General features: G+C 47.8%; 1 protein-coding gene across 1 annotated transcript in view; it reads right to left on the bottom strand.

The window, feature by feature from the left end:
* Positions 1-12005, bottom strand: part of LOC107112643 (glucosylceramidase-like) — an 80117-nt gene extending 68112 nt beyond the window's left edge. The window contains exons 1-2 of the mRNA XM_015413839.1: positions 11921-12005; positions 397-567 (exon numbers count right to left, since the gene is read on the bottom strand). Of these exons, the coding sequence (XP_015269325.1) occupies positions 397-466 (70 nt within the window). The 5' untranslated portion in view covers positions 467-567; positions 11921-12005. The remainder of the gene's footprint in view (positions 1-396; positions 568-11920) is intronic.
* Positions 12006-20072: the final 8067 nt, after the last annotated feature.

Here is a 20072-nt window from a genome sequence, read left to right as displayed (position 1 = left end):
AGCTGCCAACTTACATTCGGTTTGTGGCAGACTTCAATCCGGAGATCTTTTTGACAGGTACCACCAATGTTCCCTCTAAGCTGAGTCAGTGTGAGCTAGCTCACATTTTTTTAGCCTCCGGCTCACACATTTGTGTCTTCACTCGGGAAGGATGGCTCCAGAGCAAACTAACTTATGCAGGAGCCAAATTGTTTGCTCACGACTTTAAGGCCAGTAGCTCACAAAGTAGAATTTTTACTCACAGGACTCCAAAGCTTAGAGGGAGCATTGGGTACCACTCTCAAGCCCTTGCTGAGTTCATCCCACTCCGGCTCCCCACCCCAGAACCAACCCAGTTCTTTCGCTACTGCATCAGCATGCTCTTCCACTGACATCCGGCACATAGGCTCTCCTCACCTGTCACTCCATGCGCCATCTGGAGCAAGAGGGTCCACCAACCCAACACGCAGGCTTGCCTGGACCACATTGTCTCACTGGCGTCTCCCTCGTGGTGGGGGGCGCGGGGGTCAGCGCTGAATCCCAAAGACCAGGGAAGTATGAAGAGGAGCCACAACAGAACCTTCAAGCCTGCAGGAGAAAGAATGGCGTTACACAAATCTCCCCAGTAGTGGAATGTTGGAGAATCCCCAAAAAAGGAAGGCCGTGGCTTAAGATCTTCACCACCTCCAAGGTGAATGTGAAAACAGAGTCTCAATGGACCACTCCTTTTGTAGTGGAAAGAAGCACACAAACTGGGCAATTGTACAGGCAGCTTTCTGAGTGGAGCGTCTGCTTGATTTTCGGGAGAAGGGCGTGCACCTCTTCTCCACCAGATGAATCGTTCATTGGCTGAGCGATCACTGGAACTAAGCCTTAAGAAACATAAACATTTCTAATTGAGGGAACGTCAATCCCTGCCTGTCTACTCAAACGGTATTCAAGGCAGCATGCAGAGAAATTAAGCCCCTATTATAAAAAAAAGAGAGACTACAATGCACAAACTAAACATCCGGAAGCAAAACTGTGCAGTTCTGGTCACCACACCTTAAAAAGGATATTATAGCTTTGGAAAAAGTGCAGAAAAGGGCAACTCGAATGATAAAAGGGTTGGAACACTTTCCCTATGAGGAAAGGTTAAAGCGCTTAGGGCTCTTTAGCTTGGAGAAAAGACGACTGAGGGGTGACATGATCGAGGTTTATAAGATTATGCATGGGAAAGAGCAGGTAAAGAAAGAGGTACTTTTCTCCCTTTCTCACAATACAAGAACTCGTGGGCACTCCATGAAACTGCAGAGCGGTCGGGTTAGAACGGATAAAAGGAAGTACTTCTTCACCCAAAGAGTGATTAACACATGGAATTCACTGCCACAGGAAGTGGTGGGTGCTACAAGCATGGACGGCTTCAAAAGGGAATTAGATAAGCATATGGAGCAGAGGTCCATCAGTGGCTATTAGCCACAAGGTATAGCGAGGGGCTCTGGGGCAAGTGATGCTCTGTCTTCTTGGTGCTTGGGGGGGGGTCAACAGTGGGAGGGCTTCTAATGTCCTGGCCCCACTGCTGGACCTCCTGATGGCACTGGTATTTCTGGCCACTGTGTGACACAGAGTGTTGGACTGGATGGGCCTTTGGCCTGATCCAACATTGGCGTCTCTTATGTTCTTATGTTCTTAAAAGCAACTACCAGCAATCGGTCATAAACCAGCAACAAAACAGCAGCAAGAGTGACCCAAAAAGTAAGATACAAAGTCAGCAATAAAATTAAAAATAGAGCAGGGAATCAGTTTACCAAATCCCCTCCAGGGCAGTTTTCTCTGATGCCTAAAAGGCCAAAAGCTGGGGAGGAGGGGAGGGAGGAAGCCTGCCTCCCTGGACATGCAAAGTACACCACGCGACTGCTGGACAATGAAGCAACTGTACTGTTCGGCACAGCATTACTCATGCCTCAGCTGGTGGCCAGATTCTTCTCCGCTGGAAACCAAGACAGCCTCTATCCTATGCAAAACTGAGATATAGAGGTGTGGAAAGGGTGCCCGAGAATAGAGATTATAGGCATTGAATAGCCGCTAGTACCAGAAATCTATTTGTTGTTGTTGTTCAGTCGCACAGTCGAGTCCGACTCTTCGCGACCCCATGGACCAGATCCCGCCAGGCCCTTCTGTCTTCCGCTGTCCTCTGAAGTTTGCTCAATCTATTTACTTAATATGATACTAGATGGATATAGGCATGATGAACTATGTATTTTGTCATATATCCTTACTGCAGCCAGGATATTGGGTGCCAAGTGTTGGAAATCTGAAAACCTACCTGCTAGAGAGGAGTTGATTATAAAAATCTGTGATGGGGCAGAAATGGACAAGTTGAACATGATTCTTTCAGGTAAAGAGGATAAGGCTTTTCAAAAAAGATGGTTTAGAGTTAATAAATGGATGGGGGAAAATGTGTAACTCCATAAATATATTTCATATACAAAATATTCTTACTTTTCTATTTGGTTTTTATTTTTGTGCTTACTCTCTTTTTTGTGGTTTTGTAATGAAAATTATAAATATTGTTATCTTTTTTTGTAATGGAAAATCATAAATAAATTTGTAAAAAAAAAAATGCTGTGGCCTGATTTGGAGTACTGTGTACAGTTCTGGTCGCCACACCTCAAAAAGGATATTATAGCATTGGAAAAAAGTGTAGAAAAGGGCAACTAGAATGATAAAAGGGTTGAAACACTTTCCCTTTGAAGAAAGGTTAAAACGCTTGGGGCTCTTTAGCTTGGAGAAATGACGACTGAGGGGTGACATGATCGAGGTTTATAAGATTATGCATGGGAGAGAGCAGGCAGAGAAAGAAGTTATTTTCTCCCTTTCTCACAATACAAGAACTCCTGGGCACTCAATGAAATTGCTGAACAGTCTGGTTAGAACAGATAAAAGGAAGTACTTCTTCACCCAAAGAGTGATTCACACATGGCATTCACTGTCACAGGGAGTGGCGGCTACAAGCATGGATGGCTTCAAGAGGGAATTAGATAAACTTATGGAGCAGAGGTCCATCAGTGGCTATTAGCCACAAGGTATAGATAGGAACTCTCAGTCTGGGGCAAGTGAGGCTCTGTATTCTTGGTGCTTGGGGGAAGCAACAATGGAAGACCTTCTAGTGTCCTAGCCACGCTGCTGGACCTCCTGATGGCACCTGGTATTTTTGGCCACTGTGTGACACAGAGTGTTGGACGGGATGGGCTATTGGCCTGATCCAACATTGGTTTTTATTTTTATTTTATTTTATATTCATACTTATACCCCGCCCTCCCCAGTGGGCTCAGGTTTCTCTTATGTTCTTATGCACTACTACCCAGAACAAAATGGTGCAGCCGAAAGAAAAAGCCAATCTTTGACAGAAATGTGTAGATGCATGTTGCTAGAAGCAAGTCTACCAGAGATGTACTGGGGAGAAGCCACCAACACAGCCCCTTACCTACAGAACAGGCTTTCCACGAAAGGAGCCAAAATTATGCCATATGAACTATGGTATGGATGAAAACCCAGCATGAAACATCTAAAGGTGTTTGGGTCAAAAGCCTTTGCCTACATACCCAAAAAGATGCGGTCCAAGTTGGATCTAAGGACTGAGCAAGGTATCATTGTTGGATATGCCGTGGGATGTTCGGTCTTTTTGACCAAAAGACACAAACCATAAAAATTTGCAATGTGGTTTTCATAGACAAAAAAGAAAAATTCAAAACAGCAGAACATGTAGATATCATTGAATCTACACTGTAAACATCACTTAATCTACACTGATGGAACAAAATAAAGTACAGGAGCCAGAATAAATCCTTCTAAGCACTGTGGATTGTGGAGATGATACACCAGGAGAACCTCAGGAAGCAGATAGGGATACAGGACAACAGATCAGATGATCAACTAGAACCAACAAGGGCATACCACCAAGGAGACGCTCCGACATGACCAAAGCAAAGACTGAGACTGAACCCTCTACGTGGGAAGACAGAAACAAAATGCACACTAAGGCCCCAGTCACATGGGAGATTTTGCTCCGCAAGAGGGACAGATCGGGGGCACAGCAAACGGGCGCAATCACACCGCAACATCTGGGAAGCGGCGCACCCCCGTCCCCGATCCGTCCCTTCAGCCCGAAAACGTGCATTAAAAAAAAAAAAAACTAGGAAAGAGTACTACCAACCTGAAACGCCACAGCAAGCGCAGCCGTGGGGTCGCTGGCGCGCCTGTCTTCAGCAGCATTCGAGGCTCCCGGCCGAACTGCGCATGCGCACACATGCGCAGCCGGCTGCCTCGCTCTACCCTCCGTCGCCTCCCCCCCCCTCCCGGGGCTCCCCCCCCCCCCCGGCATCTGAGGAGCAACTGCACGGCGGCCCTGGGGATCTGTCTGATCCCGCCGCCGCGCGTCTCTTTTGGTGCGGCTCTAAAAAGCCACACTTTGGCTGCGCCAATTTCCCCCATGTGACCGGGGCCTAACTAAGCAGAAAAATGGAGGGAGGCAGCAGAGGGAGAGATTAAATCCCCAGTAAAGGATCAAAAGGGGATATTGCTGAATCTCCTCCAGAAAGGAATTGTTGAGCTAAAATATTGTTCCACTGAGAACATGATCGCGGATGTCCTTACCAAACCACTTCCTCATGATAACTTTGCGATTCTACAAAGAAGAATTAATCTTGTGGGCTAGCACAATAGAACCTGAAAAGGGGTGTTGGCATAAGCAAGGTCCATAGCACAGCCTTAAGAAGAAGATCTGAAGATCACCCTATAGGGAAATAGCTGAAGGACTGGTAGTTAACATAGCTAGATTGGGGACTGCCCACAATTTCAAAATTATGTCCTCGCCGTGTCCTAATAAGCTCTTCTGGAGACTTCCTGCTCTGACAGAGCTGCAGCTGCATGGATTTAGCAGGCCAAAAGGCAGCTGCAAAGTGTCACCCGGTTGGCTTGACTCAAACACTGGCCTGACTCGAACACAGCCAAATTGGCACAGAACACTCGCAGCGAGAATGTGATTGTATGCCCAGCCTACCTCACAGGATTGTTGTTGTGAAAATAGCATAGAGGAGGGGGCAATGGAACTGTAACACTCTTTGGGGTCTATGGAGGAGAAACATGGAGTATGCCATTTCAGGTGAGTAGCTGGGGTAGTCTGTCATAGTAGAACAAAATTCTAGCCCAGTAGCACCTTTAAAGATCAGCACAATTTACCAGGGCATAAGCTTCTGTCAGTCCAAGCTCCCTTCGTTAGACAACAAAGGAGAATAAAGATCTATCAGTCCTTAAAGAACAACCCCGCCTAATAGAACAGAACGTTCTTATCTTATTGCAGATGCTAATCTTCTGTACTTCCTGGCTCTGATCAAGCTGATTACATTTTTGCATTGCAGCTCCGCATGCTGACGGCAACCAGCCCCATAGTCGGGAAATTGGGGGGGGGGGGCAAAGAGGAGGCATGGTGTTTAGCATGGCGCCAAGTTAAACATAAAGTGGGGGGAACTGAACCTGAATATCCCACATCCTAGTCCAGTGGTGTGCTGGCTAATTAAGTTGTCAGAGCTAATTAAATTAGCATTGTGGAAAGCCCCTTCTGCTCAGCCACGGCTCCTTATCTTGGCAGGCAGTCCTTCCCTGGGCCCTCCATGAAATTGCTGAGCAGTCATGTTAGAACGGATAAAAGGAAGTCCTTCTTCACCCAAAGAGTGATTAACACTTGGAACTCACTGCCACAGGAAGTGGTGGCGGTGGCTACAAGCATGGACGGCTTCAAAAGGGAATTAGATAAGCATATGGAGCAGAGGTCCTTCAGTGGCTATTAGCCACAAGGTATAGATAGGGGCTCTGGGGCAAGTGATGCTCTGTCTTCTTGGTGCTTGGGGGGGGGTCAACAGTGGGAGGGCTTCTAATGTCCTGGCCCCACTGGTGGACCTCCTGATGGCACTGGTATTTCTGGCCACTGTGTGATACAGAGTGTTGGACTGGATGGGCCTTTGGCCTGATCCAACATTGGCATCTCTTATGTTCTTATGTTCCCTGACGAGGCCCTGCAGACAAGGAGGAGGAGAGGGTGAGGGGCGGGCGGCTGAGTAGAATGGCCCAGGCCATTCCAATACACAAAGCCTCGCAATCCAGTGTTGGGAGGGCTGCATGTTCGCTGCACGCCCCATGCTTCCTCCCCCTTCGCCGCCTCCTCTTCCTGCAGGCTGATGAGTGAGGAGGAGGAGGAGGGGAGCCACAGCAAAGGAGAAACCCTTTGGCACAGAGTGGGAAGGCAGCGGCTTCCGATAGTATTATCTCGCTACTGATCTCTCCACAAGAGAGAGATTGGTAGTGAAATAATACTATGGGGATCTGCTGCCACCTGCCTGCCCGCTCTGCACCCAAAACCGAGGGACCCCCCACTTGCACCGGGGGGGGGGGGGTCTGGCATCCTCCTGGGGGGGGGGGGCTGATCAGTGGGGGGCATCATCCCCAAATGCCCCCATGGCTATGGGCCTGACTCCAACTGATCCTTCTTGGTAACATCCCTCTTGCCGTCTTATCTAGATATAAGACCCGATGGATCTTCATTCTTATTTGTATCTGACGAAGTGAGCTTTGACTCGCAAGAGCTTACACCCTGGAAAAAATCTATTAGTCTTTAGGGTGCCAGTGGACTCGTATTTTGTTACACCTCGATAAGTGAATAAACATTACAGTCCAGTTAGGGTTGCCAGCTTTGTATTGGGAAATACCTGGGGAGGGCAGGGTTTGGGCAGGTGAGGGTTGCCAGCTTTGTATTGGGTGGATCCTGGGGAGGGCAGGGTTTGGGCAGGTGAGAGACCTCAGCTGGATATAAGCCAAGAGTCCACCCTCCAAAGCAGCCATTTTCTTCTGGAGAACTGATCTCGGGTCATCTGGAGACGGGAGATCTCTGAGCGCCACCTGGAGACTGGCAAACCAAAGTTAATTTTTTGCCTGTTAGCCATAACATAGCCTATATGTGTTCCTTTCAGGCATCTGCAGGATGTATACCAGGTTCACCCTTCCCTTTTCTCTTCACAATAACCCTGTCAGGTGGGTTAGGCTGGGAGAACGCAACTGGCCCAAGGTCACCCCACAAGCTTCGATAGCAAGTGGGGGAAACTGAACCCAAATCTCCCACATCCTAGGCCAGTAGGTTCAGCTCCTTTAAAAATAACTTCAGCAACTTAACAAATTCAAATGGCCTGATCTTCAATCCAAAAACGTCAGATTTAAAAAAGAAGAGACTGGATTTATGCCCCGGCCTGAAGGACTCTTAGAGCGGCTTAAAATCTCCTCCCCCTCCCCACAACAGACACCCTGTGAGGTAGGCAGGCCAAGAGAGCTCTTTTGAGAACTGCTCATGAAAGAACAGCTCTAAGGGAACTTGTGACAGACCCAAGGTCACACCAGCCAGCTGCATGCGGAGGAGTGAGGAATCAAACCTGGTTCTCCCAGATTAGAGTCCATGCTCCCAACCACTATACCAAGCTGGCTCTCGGGGAGGGAGACCCAAGAAGAATTTTTTTAATAACATTATTACCCTACCTTTCCTATCTGAATACCCGACATATAAATATACTATCCCTTTCACTTCAAAAAGTAAAAAAGCACTTTCCAAAATATATTGGTCTTATCCAGCAGGGTTCTTATGTTCTTATTCCACTGATACAGGATCCTAAAATGGCGGCTTAGCGGAGGCGTTATGCTCACGCTCCTGCTATTGAAACGGGAAGCTGAATAATAACAGCACAACAAAAACTAGCCGGCCTGGGAACATGCTGCTGAGCGAATCTGGGTTCATACCCGAGACCAAGTCGCCCCTTAGGCCCCTTAGGTGACCACCCTGGTCTCCACCCCCTCCAATGCGGACCTGAGCGGATCGAACTGGCCTGGTCATTGGAGCTCCGGCATTTGCCGCCAGGGCCTGGTGTGGGTCTGCCTCCGGTGCGGGCAAGGTGTGTGCGAGCGGCACGGCCGGAGCTCGGGTGGTACAGTGGCCAGTCTGGTGGAGCCGAGGAGTTGACGCGGTGGTAGCTGTGCGTTTGGCGGCTCAGCCCGGCTCGGCTGCGGCAGGCCTCGGGGCACCGGCGGGAGCACTGGAGGAGGGTTCTTTCCCTCTTGCAGGGCACCTGGGAGTGACTGGAGAGCAGGGGTTTTGTACAAGAACAACATGCTGACCTGGCGTGTGTGACCGAGATCTGGGGGCGGAAGGGAGAGACAGTAGCTCTCGCCCACCTGGGTTTTCGGTCCTCCATCAGTCACGGACTCTGGGGCGGGGGGAGGAGTGGCTATTTTCATTCGGGAGGCTTACTCCTTCAGAGCGCTCCTGTCGGTGGAGATCGTGGGCGTTGAATGTGTCGGCTTGATGCTGGAGGCTGAGGAGAGTTTGGCAATCTGGCTGGTGTACTGGCCACCTAACGCACCGGCCAGTAGCCTGCCATCCCTGCTGGAGGCTGTATCAGACTGGGCGCTGCTGATTGTCTTGGGTGACTTCAACATCCATGCCGAGGACACGGCCTCCAGCCGGGCTACAGACCTGGTATCGACCATGGCGTCACTGGGACTCTCTCAACTTGTTTCGGCTCCCACGCATCGGGCCGGTCACATGCTCGACTTGATCTTCGCGGCGGGGGTGAAGGTGGACCGGATCACTACAGAGGTAGTGCCATGGTCGGACCACCGGGCCCTGAAGGCCCGTCTGAAGGTTCCACCCCGACCCTGTTTAGGCAGTGAGCAGATTTATGCTCGCCCGCGGTGCCAAATGGACCCTTTGCGGCTCCAGATGGCCTGCGGGATCCGAGGCCCCCTGGCGGCTCGTTGGATGAGCTGGTGGAGGACTGGCATGTACGAGCCGTACTACGATGGCTCTCCTTGGCCATCGACGAGATCGCTCCCAGGTGCCCTCTCCGCACTTGTGCTAGGCGAGCGCCTTGGTAGACCCAAGAGCTGCGCGAGCTGAAGCGAGAACTGAGACGGCTAGAGAGACGGTGGCGCCGAGCTCGCGACGAAGCATCTAGAGCATCTTATAGGACGTTTATGAAAGCCTATGAGATGGCAGTCAAAGCCGCAAAGAGAGATTTCTGTGCTGTCAAGATTGCATCTGCAAGCTCACGGCCAGCCCAATTATTTAGTACATTTCGGTCTTTGACAGTTCTGCCACAGGGCAGACAAAACACTAGGGAATTGGATATAGGCTGTGAGGCATTCGCGAGCTATTTTGCAGATAAAGTCTCGGTGCTCCGCTGCGATCTCCCCGCCACAACTGAAACAGTGAGCGAACTTGAGGCCCCTTGCACGTCTTTGGTGCCGGGTTTAGAGCGTTTTGACCAGCTCAGTCTGGAGGAAGTGGGCAGATTGCTCGTATCGGTGCGTCCAACCACATGCAACCTTGATCCGTGCCCCTCTTGGCTCATTAAAGCAGGCCGCTAGGGGTTTCGAGGTGCCCTGCGGGAGATTCTCAACATGTCCCTCTCAGAGGGACAGTTCCCTGGGGCACTCAAGGAAGCGATGGTCCGCCCTCTCTTGAAAAAGCCATCTTTAGACCCGACCGAATTGGCTAACTATCGGCCGGTGTCTAATTTGCCCTATTTAGGCAAACTCATTGAGAGGGCGGTGGCGTTACAGCTACAGAGCTTTCTGGAGGATGCTTCCGTCTTCGATCCCTACCAGTCCAGCTTTCGCCCGGGTCATGGGATGGAGACGGTGTTGGTCGCCCTGACTGACCATCTCCGTAGGCATCTGGATCGGGGTGGTGTGGCAGCACTGGTGTTGTTAGATCTGTCGGCCGCGTTCGACACGGTCGACTACCAGCTGCTGGCCCACCACCTCACTGACACGGTGATTCAGGTGCTTGCCCTTCAATGGTTCGCCTCTTTTCTCCAAGGTCGGGGACAAAGGGTGGTGATAGGGGACCAGCAGTTCCAGTGACATCCCTGGAGTGTGGGGTGCCTCAGGGGGCTGTGCTGTCCCCAATGTTGTTTAACATCTACATGCGCCCCCTTGCCCAAATTGTCCGGAGTTGTGGGCTTGGGTGCCATCAATATGCAGATGACACCCAGCTTTATCTGATGCTGGCCAGCCGGTCGGACTCTTCCCTGGATGACCTGCATCGGGCGTTACAGGCTGTGGCTGGGTGGCTCAGACTGAGCCGGTTGAAACTAAACCCGGCAAAGACGGAGGTCCTGGGCCTGAGTTGGATCGGCTCAGGGTTGGGGCTCCCTCTCCCAATGGGGTGCCTTTGGTACCAGCATCGGAGGTTACGAGTTTGGGTGTGCGCCTGGACGCCTCTTTAACAATGGAGGCCCAGGTGGCAGCCACTGCCAGGGCAGCCTTTTATCATCTTCGGCTGGCTCGGCAGTTGGTCCCCTACCTTAGCCGTGAGGTCCTGGCCACGGTGATCCATGCAACGGTTACCTCAAGGGTAGACTACTGTAACACTCTCTACATGCCTTTGTCACAAATCCGGAAGCTGCAGCTAGTGCAGAATGCTGCAGCCAGGTTGTTGATGGGTCTCTCGAGGAGGGACCACATTCAGCCTGTGCTGAAAGCGCTGCACTGGCTGCCGATAGCGTACCAGATCCGCTTAAAAGTGCTGGTTCTTACCTATAAAGCCCTATATGGCCAGGGTCCAGCCTACCTGAGGGACCGCCTTTCTCCATATGTTCCCCCAAGGGCACTACGGTTGGGGGGTCGTCATTACCTGGAAATTCCAGGCCCCAAGGATATTAAATTTGCGGTGACCAGAGCCAGGGCATTTTCAGTGGCGGCTCCTACCGGGTGGAAGGAGCTCCCGGAGGAGATCCGGGCCCTGCGGGATCTTTCTCAGTTCCACAGGGCCTGCAAGACGGAGCTCTTCCACTAGGCTTTCGAGTAGGAGCCGCCACCACTATTATTCCATCATTGCCATCTATGCACTGTCGCACCATCACCACGACTATCTGGCCCCTTTGGTGGTGCAAGGTGCCCCTGGCAGGAAAAGGATGATAGATTTCGGGAAAGTTACCGTTGGATTTAAATCTACCCCATCTTGTGACAAATGGAGCACTGTGATTTTGTTACTGTATTTTACTTTTTTATATTAGTGCTTTTATTGTTTTAATCTTGGCACTTTGTGCCCTTGTTAGCCGCCCTGAGCCTTCGAGGTAGGGCGGGATACAAATCTAAAGATAGATAGATAAATAAATAAATGTGTTTTAAAGGAACGACAATAATAAGAAGAGATTGGATTTATACCCTGCCCTTCACTACCCAAAGGAGTCTCAGTGGCTTACAATCTTCTTTCCCTTCCCCTCCCCACAACAGACACCCTGTGAGGTAGGTGGGGCTGAGAGAGCTCTGAGAGAACTGCCCTTGAGAGAACAGCTCTGGAAGAACTTATGACTGACCCAAGGTCACACAAGCAGCTGCATGTGGAGGAGGGGGGAATCAAACCCGGTTTTCCCAGATAAGAGTCCATGCTCCTAACCACTACACCAAACAGGCTCTCGGGGGGGGGGGAGGCCCAAGAAGAATTATTTTTAAAACATTATTACCCTACCTTTCCCATAAGCTCAATAGACCACAACTCTGAAACGCACAAGGGGAAAACTGGTAGCAATGTCACAGATGTGTTGTGCATCTACCTTGCGACCAGCGAGCCAAGCCCTTCCTCCGTCCAGTAAAAAAATCACAGCCCTTCTGATCCCCAGTTCGCCAAATCAGTCAACGTGCTAACACTCTAGGGAACTTTTCCAGCAACACAATGCCTCTGAATACACATGGAGTCCTGTTACCTCCTCACTAATGAATAACCAGAGCCGCACTACAAGGCCAACCAGAACCCCAGGACAGGACCAAGAGGATATCCGGAAGGCTAAAAGAACACAAGGACAAACATCTGAAAAGGACGCATGTTGCTCCGTATTTGCCAAATCTGTTTTCTACTTACTTTCTTTGACTGCCGATTCAGAATGGCACACATTTCTTGTCAGAAGTGCATAAACTCTGACGCAGGTCTGCACCCTTGGCGTAGAACTGCATGTCTGGAAACGCCTCTCCCCAATGCAGCAATTTAAACAAGACCTCCAGAGCCTTTGGCAAAAGGCCATAAACCTCCCCTTTTAATTGCCACACTGCCTTGTCAAAACGGAAATCTAAATGGTCCTAAGAACAACAATAACATTTCTTATTACAGGGTTGCATCTATGGCTCATTTTCTGCCAGGGGAAGGGCATTTCCACTGGCAGAGAGAGGGGTGCCATAGCAGCTTACAGGAACCTCATCTGTCAAGAAAATAAGAGCTCTGGGAACCAGCAAGATCCAGGCTGAAGCTCTGACTTGCTCATCACCCACCTGTCACCCTTCCGTCTGCTGCTCCCAAGCAGCCCTTTGGCCTCTGTTCCGTTCCTGCATCACAGATCCTCTCCTTCAGCCCTCGGTGAGTTCGTCCAGAGAGCTCACCCTCACGCCTTCTTTCCATCTTTCATCTCACTTCCTTTTCTAGGTCTGACGACATTCCTGTCCCTTTCATAACCTCCTGTCACTGTTGGGCCCATCACACCTGAATCATACATCTGTGGGCACTTTTTTAAAAAAAACCCAAAAGGATCTGCCTTCCCCGGCTTCTGTGAGATAGAGTGCCAGAGCAGATAACAGGGGAATAAATCAAGATGACAAGAGAAACCACTGCTACGAAATGTCTCTTTAACTGCTCAGCTTCAAAAGAAAGTTCCCAAAGCATTCAAAGAATCTTGTTCTTTGAGGAGCAGCCTAAACCATGGGTGTCAAACTCATTTGTTATGAGGGCCAGATCTGACACAAATAACACCTTGTCGGTCTGGACCATTTGTGTCGTAAAATGTAAGGCCTAGTAGCAGAGATATTAAACTTTATAAAGGACACAAACACACTTAAAGATTTTTTAAAAACTTAAAACATTAGCACTTTTGCAATATTTTGTTTATTTAACAGTCTCTGATAACTGACACCTCTTGTTTTTAATTATTGCATCAAAATCTGGAGAGAATGTCTGTCCTGCAGCAATCGAGTATGCTGTTCAGGTGTTGTTCAGGCGTGTATCTGTAAGTTGCAAACCTACTTTTGATTTATTGACATTCACTACAGAAATCTCACAGTCAATGCTTTGAGTCTAAGACCCAGAGGAAAACATGAAATAGCTGGGCACTGTGAGCTTTAGTACATAAGTTGCTTCATATGCGGGTCAACATGTGAAGGCACCATGACACAGGATATGTGTTTGTAGTCTTCCCCAGAGAATAGCTACAACTCCTATGTGGCAGTGCAAGAATGGAGAGACAGCAATATATATCAGCCTACTATCTGGGAATTCTAGGTTCCAAATCCCCTGTCTAGAAAGGAAATGCGCTGGGTGAACTTGGTCTGGACACACACTCAGCCTAATCTACCTCACTGGCTTGTTGTTATTCCTCATCTAAATAGTTCACATTTCCTACTGAGAAAGGCTGGATCGTGAGGGCATGAATACAGTGAAAAATGGGAGGCAAACCTAGTTGTACCCAGGAGAGCCTTGGCATAATGAACCCAACAAAACTCTCACTCTCACACACATACACACACAACCAGAGGTCATTTCGGGGGGGATCGCGGGGGAACGCAGTTCCCCCGGGTGAGGTGCAGGGGGGCGGGGCACATGACGAAGCCCCGCCCCCCCGCTTCCGGCCGCCCCGCTTCCGGCCCTCATTCAGCCAGGAGGAGGCAGGAGAAGAGGGAGGGTAAGTTGCTTCCTCCCCGCCTCTCCCCACCCCTGCCTGCCTGGGGCCAGGGAGGGCCTTGGCGAGGCTTCCTTGCACTCCCGCTAGCCTTGCAGGTCCACCGCCGGGCCCCTGATGTCAGGGGGTGGGGCATATGCTAATGAGTTCTGCTAATGAGTTCCCCTAGCTCTTTTTCTACGAAATGACCCCTGCACACAACAAAGTTTTAGGTACAAAGAAGGAATGTCATTGTGCAGAGGGGGAAAGGAGAATGGCATGGGGAGAGGAAAAGAGGGGTTTGAACTGATAAGAGAACAGAGAGCTTCTGGGTGCATAGAGAAAGAAACAGAAGAAAGCCTATGCTATTGGGTCCAGACAGAGAAGAAAGTATACACTGGACTGGAGATAAAAAACAGGAAGATTGAGAGGGGTTGCAAGTAGAGAAGAGAGAAGATGCAAAAAGGTCATACCTTGAATAAAACTTTGTTGGTCTTAAAGGCGCTTCCTTTGTATCTCTCCCCTGTGATTGAGGGAACTGGGCAAAACAAGCCCAGGAGACGAAGAGAGGGAGGACCCTCAGCCAATGGAGGGAAGAGAGGCTTTGCTCTGTAGTTCTGCTGTGCGATTGAGAGAGCCTGGCAAAGCAAGCTGTGTCGCAGAAGAAAGCAAGCAAGAGGGAGAAGTAAGCAGATGGCAGCCAGTTGCTTGCGGGCCTGATACAACCCCTGTGGGGGCCGGATGTGGCCCACAGGCTGCATGATTGACACCCGTGGCCAAAACATTAAAAAAAACCTTTGCATTTTGTGTTGACCTTATTTAATTGCTTAAAAGAAGGAGCAGAAACTGTGTTTTAAAATGTTGTGATCAGGGCCCCGCACAGTATGATCGATCAGTTTAAAATCTTTGGAGCAAACTTAAAGGGACATCTCGATTAATCAGTCTTGCTTTCGAACTGCTAGGTTGGCAGGAGCTTGGACTAGAGACGGGAGCTCACTCTGTCATGTGGCACACTTGGGTCTCGAACTGCTGAACTACCCACCTTCCACAGCCTGCAGTTCAGCGTCTTAACCACTTGAACCACCGCAGCTCCTATTATTATTATTAGTAGTAGTAGTGGTTATATTTACAAATCGCCCCACCCTTGCTACTGCAGGGCTCTGGGCGATGTACAACCAGAGATAAAACAAGATAAAATTAATTAAAACATTAGTACAACATTAAAGGCAATCAGATGGCGATTAACCAATCCTCATTTCAACTCCCACTGCCAGCTACTTCATGGACACGGGGGAGGGGAGGAGGGCAAAATAGATGTAAACAACAGGGAATGGGAAGAATGCCAGCCAAGATAGAACCACTGCTGACCTCACTAAAATTCAATGCCCAGGCCAAACCCCTGCACCAAGAACGCTATAAGAAGGGGAGTGCATTCCTACCATGATGGGACCAGGGCTAGGGCTTTTTTGGTGGCGGCTCCTACCTGGTGGAATGAGCTCCCGGGGGAAGTCCGGGCCCTGCGGGACCTTGAGCAGTTCCGCAGGGCCTGCAAGACGGAGCTCTTCCGCCAGGCTTTTGAGTAGGAGCCGCCGCCCTACTATACCACCACCGTCAAGACATCTGAATGGAGGCATTGACAAGGCCCTAGGAAGAACTTGGAATTACATCGGAAAGGCCGTCGCCACTGGATATGTACGCTGAGAATACCAGCTCGAGTCGTGGGGATACCATCTTGGATCTAGGACACTAGTAACTGGATAGAGCACTTTAGTCTTGATGTTTTGATGTTTTTATATGTTTTTATTTATGGCTAGACTAATGATCTGGCCTCAGTTAGCCGCCCTGAGCCCACTGGGGAGGGTGGGATATAAGTGTAAAAATAAATTAAATAAATATATGAATAAATAAATGATGTCAAACCCCACTACGAAGAGATTTCTGAGAGACACGACCCCTAAGGGGGTAAAAAAGGGGCATGATGCGTTCCCCCAACTGTTTTCCATGTGCCTGGCGGGTTGCTGCATCCCCCCCCCCCCCCTAATTGGTCAACTGTGTAGCTCAGAGTTCTGAGGTAAAATCTGCCTCTTGCACCCACCCTCCCTCTGATTGCTCAGCTGCGGATCTCAAAGTTGTGAGGTAAAAACATAGTTAAAAGCGACTGCAGACAGTTGAGGACAGTTACAAAAATCAGCGATTCAAGACTCCTGAACAGACATTTCTCATAACAGCCAGCATGGCAATTGAGTTTATGAATGTTCATGGGGAGGTAGTAAAGGACCTTTCTAGGAGCCATTTCGATGCACGCCTCCCTCATGAACCCAAAGAAATGTCTACCACATCACCACTCCCTCAGCTCAACTCCTACTCACACCTCTCACTGCCCCCAAGAAAGCTCCTGGCAATTGCTGAGCCAGATACAGCAATGCTAAGAGGAGGAGGTAACTTAGGAATGCGGCAAAGACATTTGCACATAGTACTTCTTTATTTTAAGAAAGTTTTTTTTATTTTATAATAGATGAACAGACAAACAAACATAAATACACACAATCCGGGGTTTCATATACATCTTTGGTTTAACTTTTGTATTGCCTCATACATTAACTGTTTAAAATATTATTTATATTTATCACCGTGTACTTTAAAAAGTATTTTGCATTATGTTTAGATATACCTTCTATTATTTATTCTTATGCCGATATTGTTCATTTATTATAGTCTTTCAACCAATTATAAAATCTTGCCCATGTGTTTTCAAAACTAGTTTTATCTCGTCCTCTGAGAATTATAGTCAGTTTATCCATTTCAGCAGTTTCGAGTATTTTATTTATAGTCTCTTTTTTCAAAGTTTCTTCCTCCAATATTTAGCATATAATATTCTTGCAGTAGTTACTACTACATGTATAATAAGGTAAAAATCTTTTTTTTACAGTTTTTTGGCATTATATTCAGAAGAAGCAATTCAGGTATAAAAGGTATGGTACATTCCAACATTTTTTGTAGCATTTCATGAATCCATTGCCAAAAATTTTTAACTCTATCACAAGTCCACCACATATGAAAAATTGAGCGACATTGCCAAAAGTCATTTGGTAAATCAGGATAAAACATTGCTAATTTATCTGGAGTCATATCTCTCTTTATATATAATTGAGTTTTGGTCCTACAAAGTTCTATGCACTCCAAAATCAGTTGGCTCCGTGATGTGTCAATCACAAGGTGTCTCTATCCACTGGCTGTGTTGCCTGAGTTCTCTCCCACCCACTGCAGCCTAGGCCACTCTTCTCTGATTGGGCCAGCATTTCAAGGTAATTTGCATATGGAAGCTGATTGGACTTCACTCCATTCCGCACCTTAAACTCCCCCCCCCACAAGACAGTTGGAACTGTCAGATCTTCGACGTGGTCTCTGTGCTTCACACCCATGGGATCTAGTGCGCACGCGCTGGATCAATTGGCATTGTAGCAAGCTCTTTTAATAGATTTTCGCGCCCAGACCTCGGGCACGCGCAGGAACCCCACCGCGCATGCCCAGAGGGGAGGGCGCGGACATCCTGCCAGTTCCTTTCTTACCGCTGCATCGGAAAGACCTCTTTCTTGTCAGTCTGATCGGTTCGCTTTTTTGGCTTTTGCCTCACGGCTCTTTGGATTTTCCCTCACTTTATCCTTTTTTCTTCAGTGTTTCTTTGTTCTTTAAAAAACAAACTTTATTTTACAACTGAGGGGGAAGTTGCCGGTTTACCCCAGTGTGGCCTTCGGGCTACCCCCCCCCCTTTCTTTCTTCTTCATTTTGGTTTTTATGGAGAAGTGGGGGGGGGTTTAATAGGTGCATTTACGTTTATTGAGATTATCTTCATTTTTCTTCTATCCATCTTGTGATTGTGTGTTTTTATCATCTTTACTCTTGTGTTGAAGTCTTGTATCTATTTGTGATGCTCGAATCCTTGTTACTTTCTTGGTTTTTGTGGTTTTCCTGGTTGTCCCTGCTGCTCCTTGTACATCCTGGTCTTCCATCAGTTCTAGCTCTTCTTCCTCAATTTTCAGTTCTTCTCCATATGTTTTAATGAAGTCTTCTGCCTTAAACGTTGAATTAATTCTGTATCTTTTTCCCTTAAAGGTAAAATAGCCATCTATATGTAATCTCATTTTTCCTCAAAATGCTTGTTAATTCCACATATTCTTTCCTTTTTTTCTCTCACTCTCCATGGAATCTCCTTCAGGATTTTTATTTCTGTATCTTCTATTCGGAGTGGAGTTTCATTTGCAAATTTAAGGATTTCATCTCTTAAAGTTCTTTTATGGAATCTTACATGAACTTCTCTGGGAAGATTATTTCTTTTTGCATATGCTGAGTTCATTCTGTAGACCACGTCAATTTCATTGTAGACTTCATCTATATTTTCTGTGCCCATATATTTAGCTAAAATCTGGGCCATCACGGTTTTCATATTTTCATCCTTGCTTTCAGCTACATTTTGAAATCTTAAAATATAAGCTGCTTTGTCCATTTCTAGTTTCATAAGGGCCTCTTCCATGGAGTTCTGTTTGGAATGTACGTCTTCTAATTTAAGTTCCTCTTTTCTGATTTTTCTTCCACTTTATTTGTTGTCTTTGTTAAATCAGCAATTTCATGCTGATTTTTTAAAGTTGCTTTTGTATTTCTTCCATTTGGACCATCATTTTCTGCATTAAGGAGTCCAATTTAGTCTGCATTGGTTCTACAGCTGCAGAAACTGCTTCTTGCACAGCTGCTGTAACTTCTGATTTGACAGTTGTGGCCACTGATTCCTGAATTAAGATTTGTAGGTCCTTTAATGATATTTGTGCCAGACTGGCACTCACAGATTTGGTTATTCCTGGGGAAGTACCTGGGATTTATTTATTTTTTGCTCTATACTACCAGCCATGTTAAGAGTTCCACAGTACCTATTGTAGAGAACACCTGTAACTTCAAAGAGTTGTCTATGTTTACATAACAATAATTTTTATGTCGCAATAAAAACCCAAGAACTTTCCCAGAGTTTCAAAAAGGGTTATCAGCTGTTTACAGTACAATTGGGACACAGTAATCTTTTAGTAATAACAGTGCACAGAGAGAGAATTACAGACACTACAAAGTTTACAGTTTATATTTTGCAGAGATGAGGTTTAAGAACAAGATTTCCAAATAGTTTTTAAGTTGCTCTTCTTTCTTCTTCTCCAAACATAGTACTCCTGAGATGCACTGAGCTGTGCTGGCCAAGTACCAGCAAGATCACCTTGAGGAGCTCAGAACAACACACCTCCATATGAGCAAAACAGTGCGGTCTAAAGAGAGGTCCTTCAGTAGACAAAAAACCAGTACGTGTGTCTCCCTTCGTTTTTTACATTACAATCTTCTCCATTAGAATTCCTATAACAAATGTTGCATTTCAAACCACATCATCAGTATTATAACTGGATTGACAGAACTTAAATACCATAGCGAAGCACGGGTATCAGGCTAGTCTTCAATAAAGCCTTCTTTTGCTTTATTGCATACAAGTTGCTTGGGGAATTTCAGTTACAGCTTGGTTATGTTACCACACCAAGGTAGGATCAGCCTTGTTGTTCTTCTTCTTAAGGCAGCAATTTTCCTCCAGGCCAGTTTGGCCAGGAATCCTGGAGACTTTTTGCCATCTTCTGGGCATGGAGCAGGGGTCACTGGGTGTGGGGGGGGGACGTTGGACAGGTACAAAGCCATAAGACTTTTTGTGAATTTCCTGCACCATGCAGGGGGTTGGACTAGATGACCCTGGAGGTCCCTTCCAGCTCTATGATTCTATGATTCTATTTTCCAAGGGGGATGAGGAAGCTGCAACATAAGGGAGGGGCGTAAGGGTCTCTTGTTCCCTTGTGCAGTCTCCCTCTCCTGAAGAGTCACCCTACAAGGATGGACTGGGCCAGACGCTGACATTGAGGTAACTGCAAAATGATTCAGCTACCTCCCAAACCTTGAAGGGCCAACTGCTTGGAAATTACACACTGGTAACCCCAATGCAATACAAGATGCACACCAGCTGCATTGCCAGGTCTTCACTGAATAGTGATAAGCAGCAAACAGGACACAGATCGCTTCCAACTCTATGATTCTATTATCCAAGAGGGATGAGAAAGCTGCAGCGTAATAGGGAGCCGTAAGGGTCTCTTATTCCCTTGTGGAGTCTCCGTCTCCTGAAGAGCCCCCCCACACACACACACAAAAATGGACTGGGGCAGACACCAACATTGAGGTAACTGCAAAACGATTCAGCTGCCTCCCAAACCTTGAAGGGCCAACTGCTTGGAAATTACACACTGGTAACCCCAATGCAATACAAGATGCACACCAGCTGCATTGCCAGGTCTTCACTGAATA

The sequence above is a fragment of the Gekko japonicus genome, unplaced genomic scaffold (assembly GCF_001447785.1).
Source record: "Gekko japonicus isolate JY-2015 unplaced genomic scaffold, Gekko_japonicus_V1.1 scaffold981, whole genome shotgun sequence".
In the NCBI taxonomy this organism is placed as follows: Eukaryota; Metazoa; Chordata; class Lepidosauria; order Squamata; family Gekkonidae; genus Gekko; species Gekko japonicus.
Note: the sequence above shows the minus strand (reverse complement) of the source record. Positions and strands in the feature narration are given on the sequence as shown.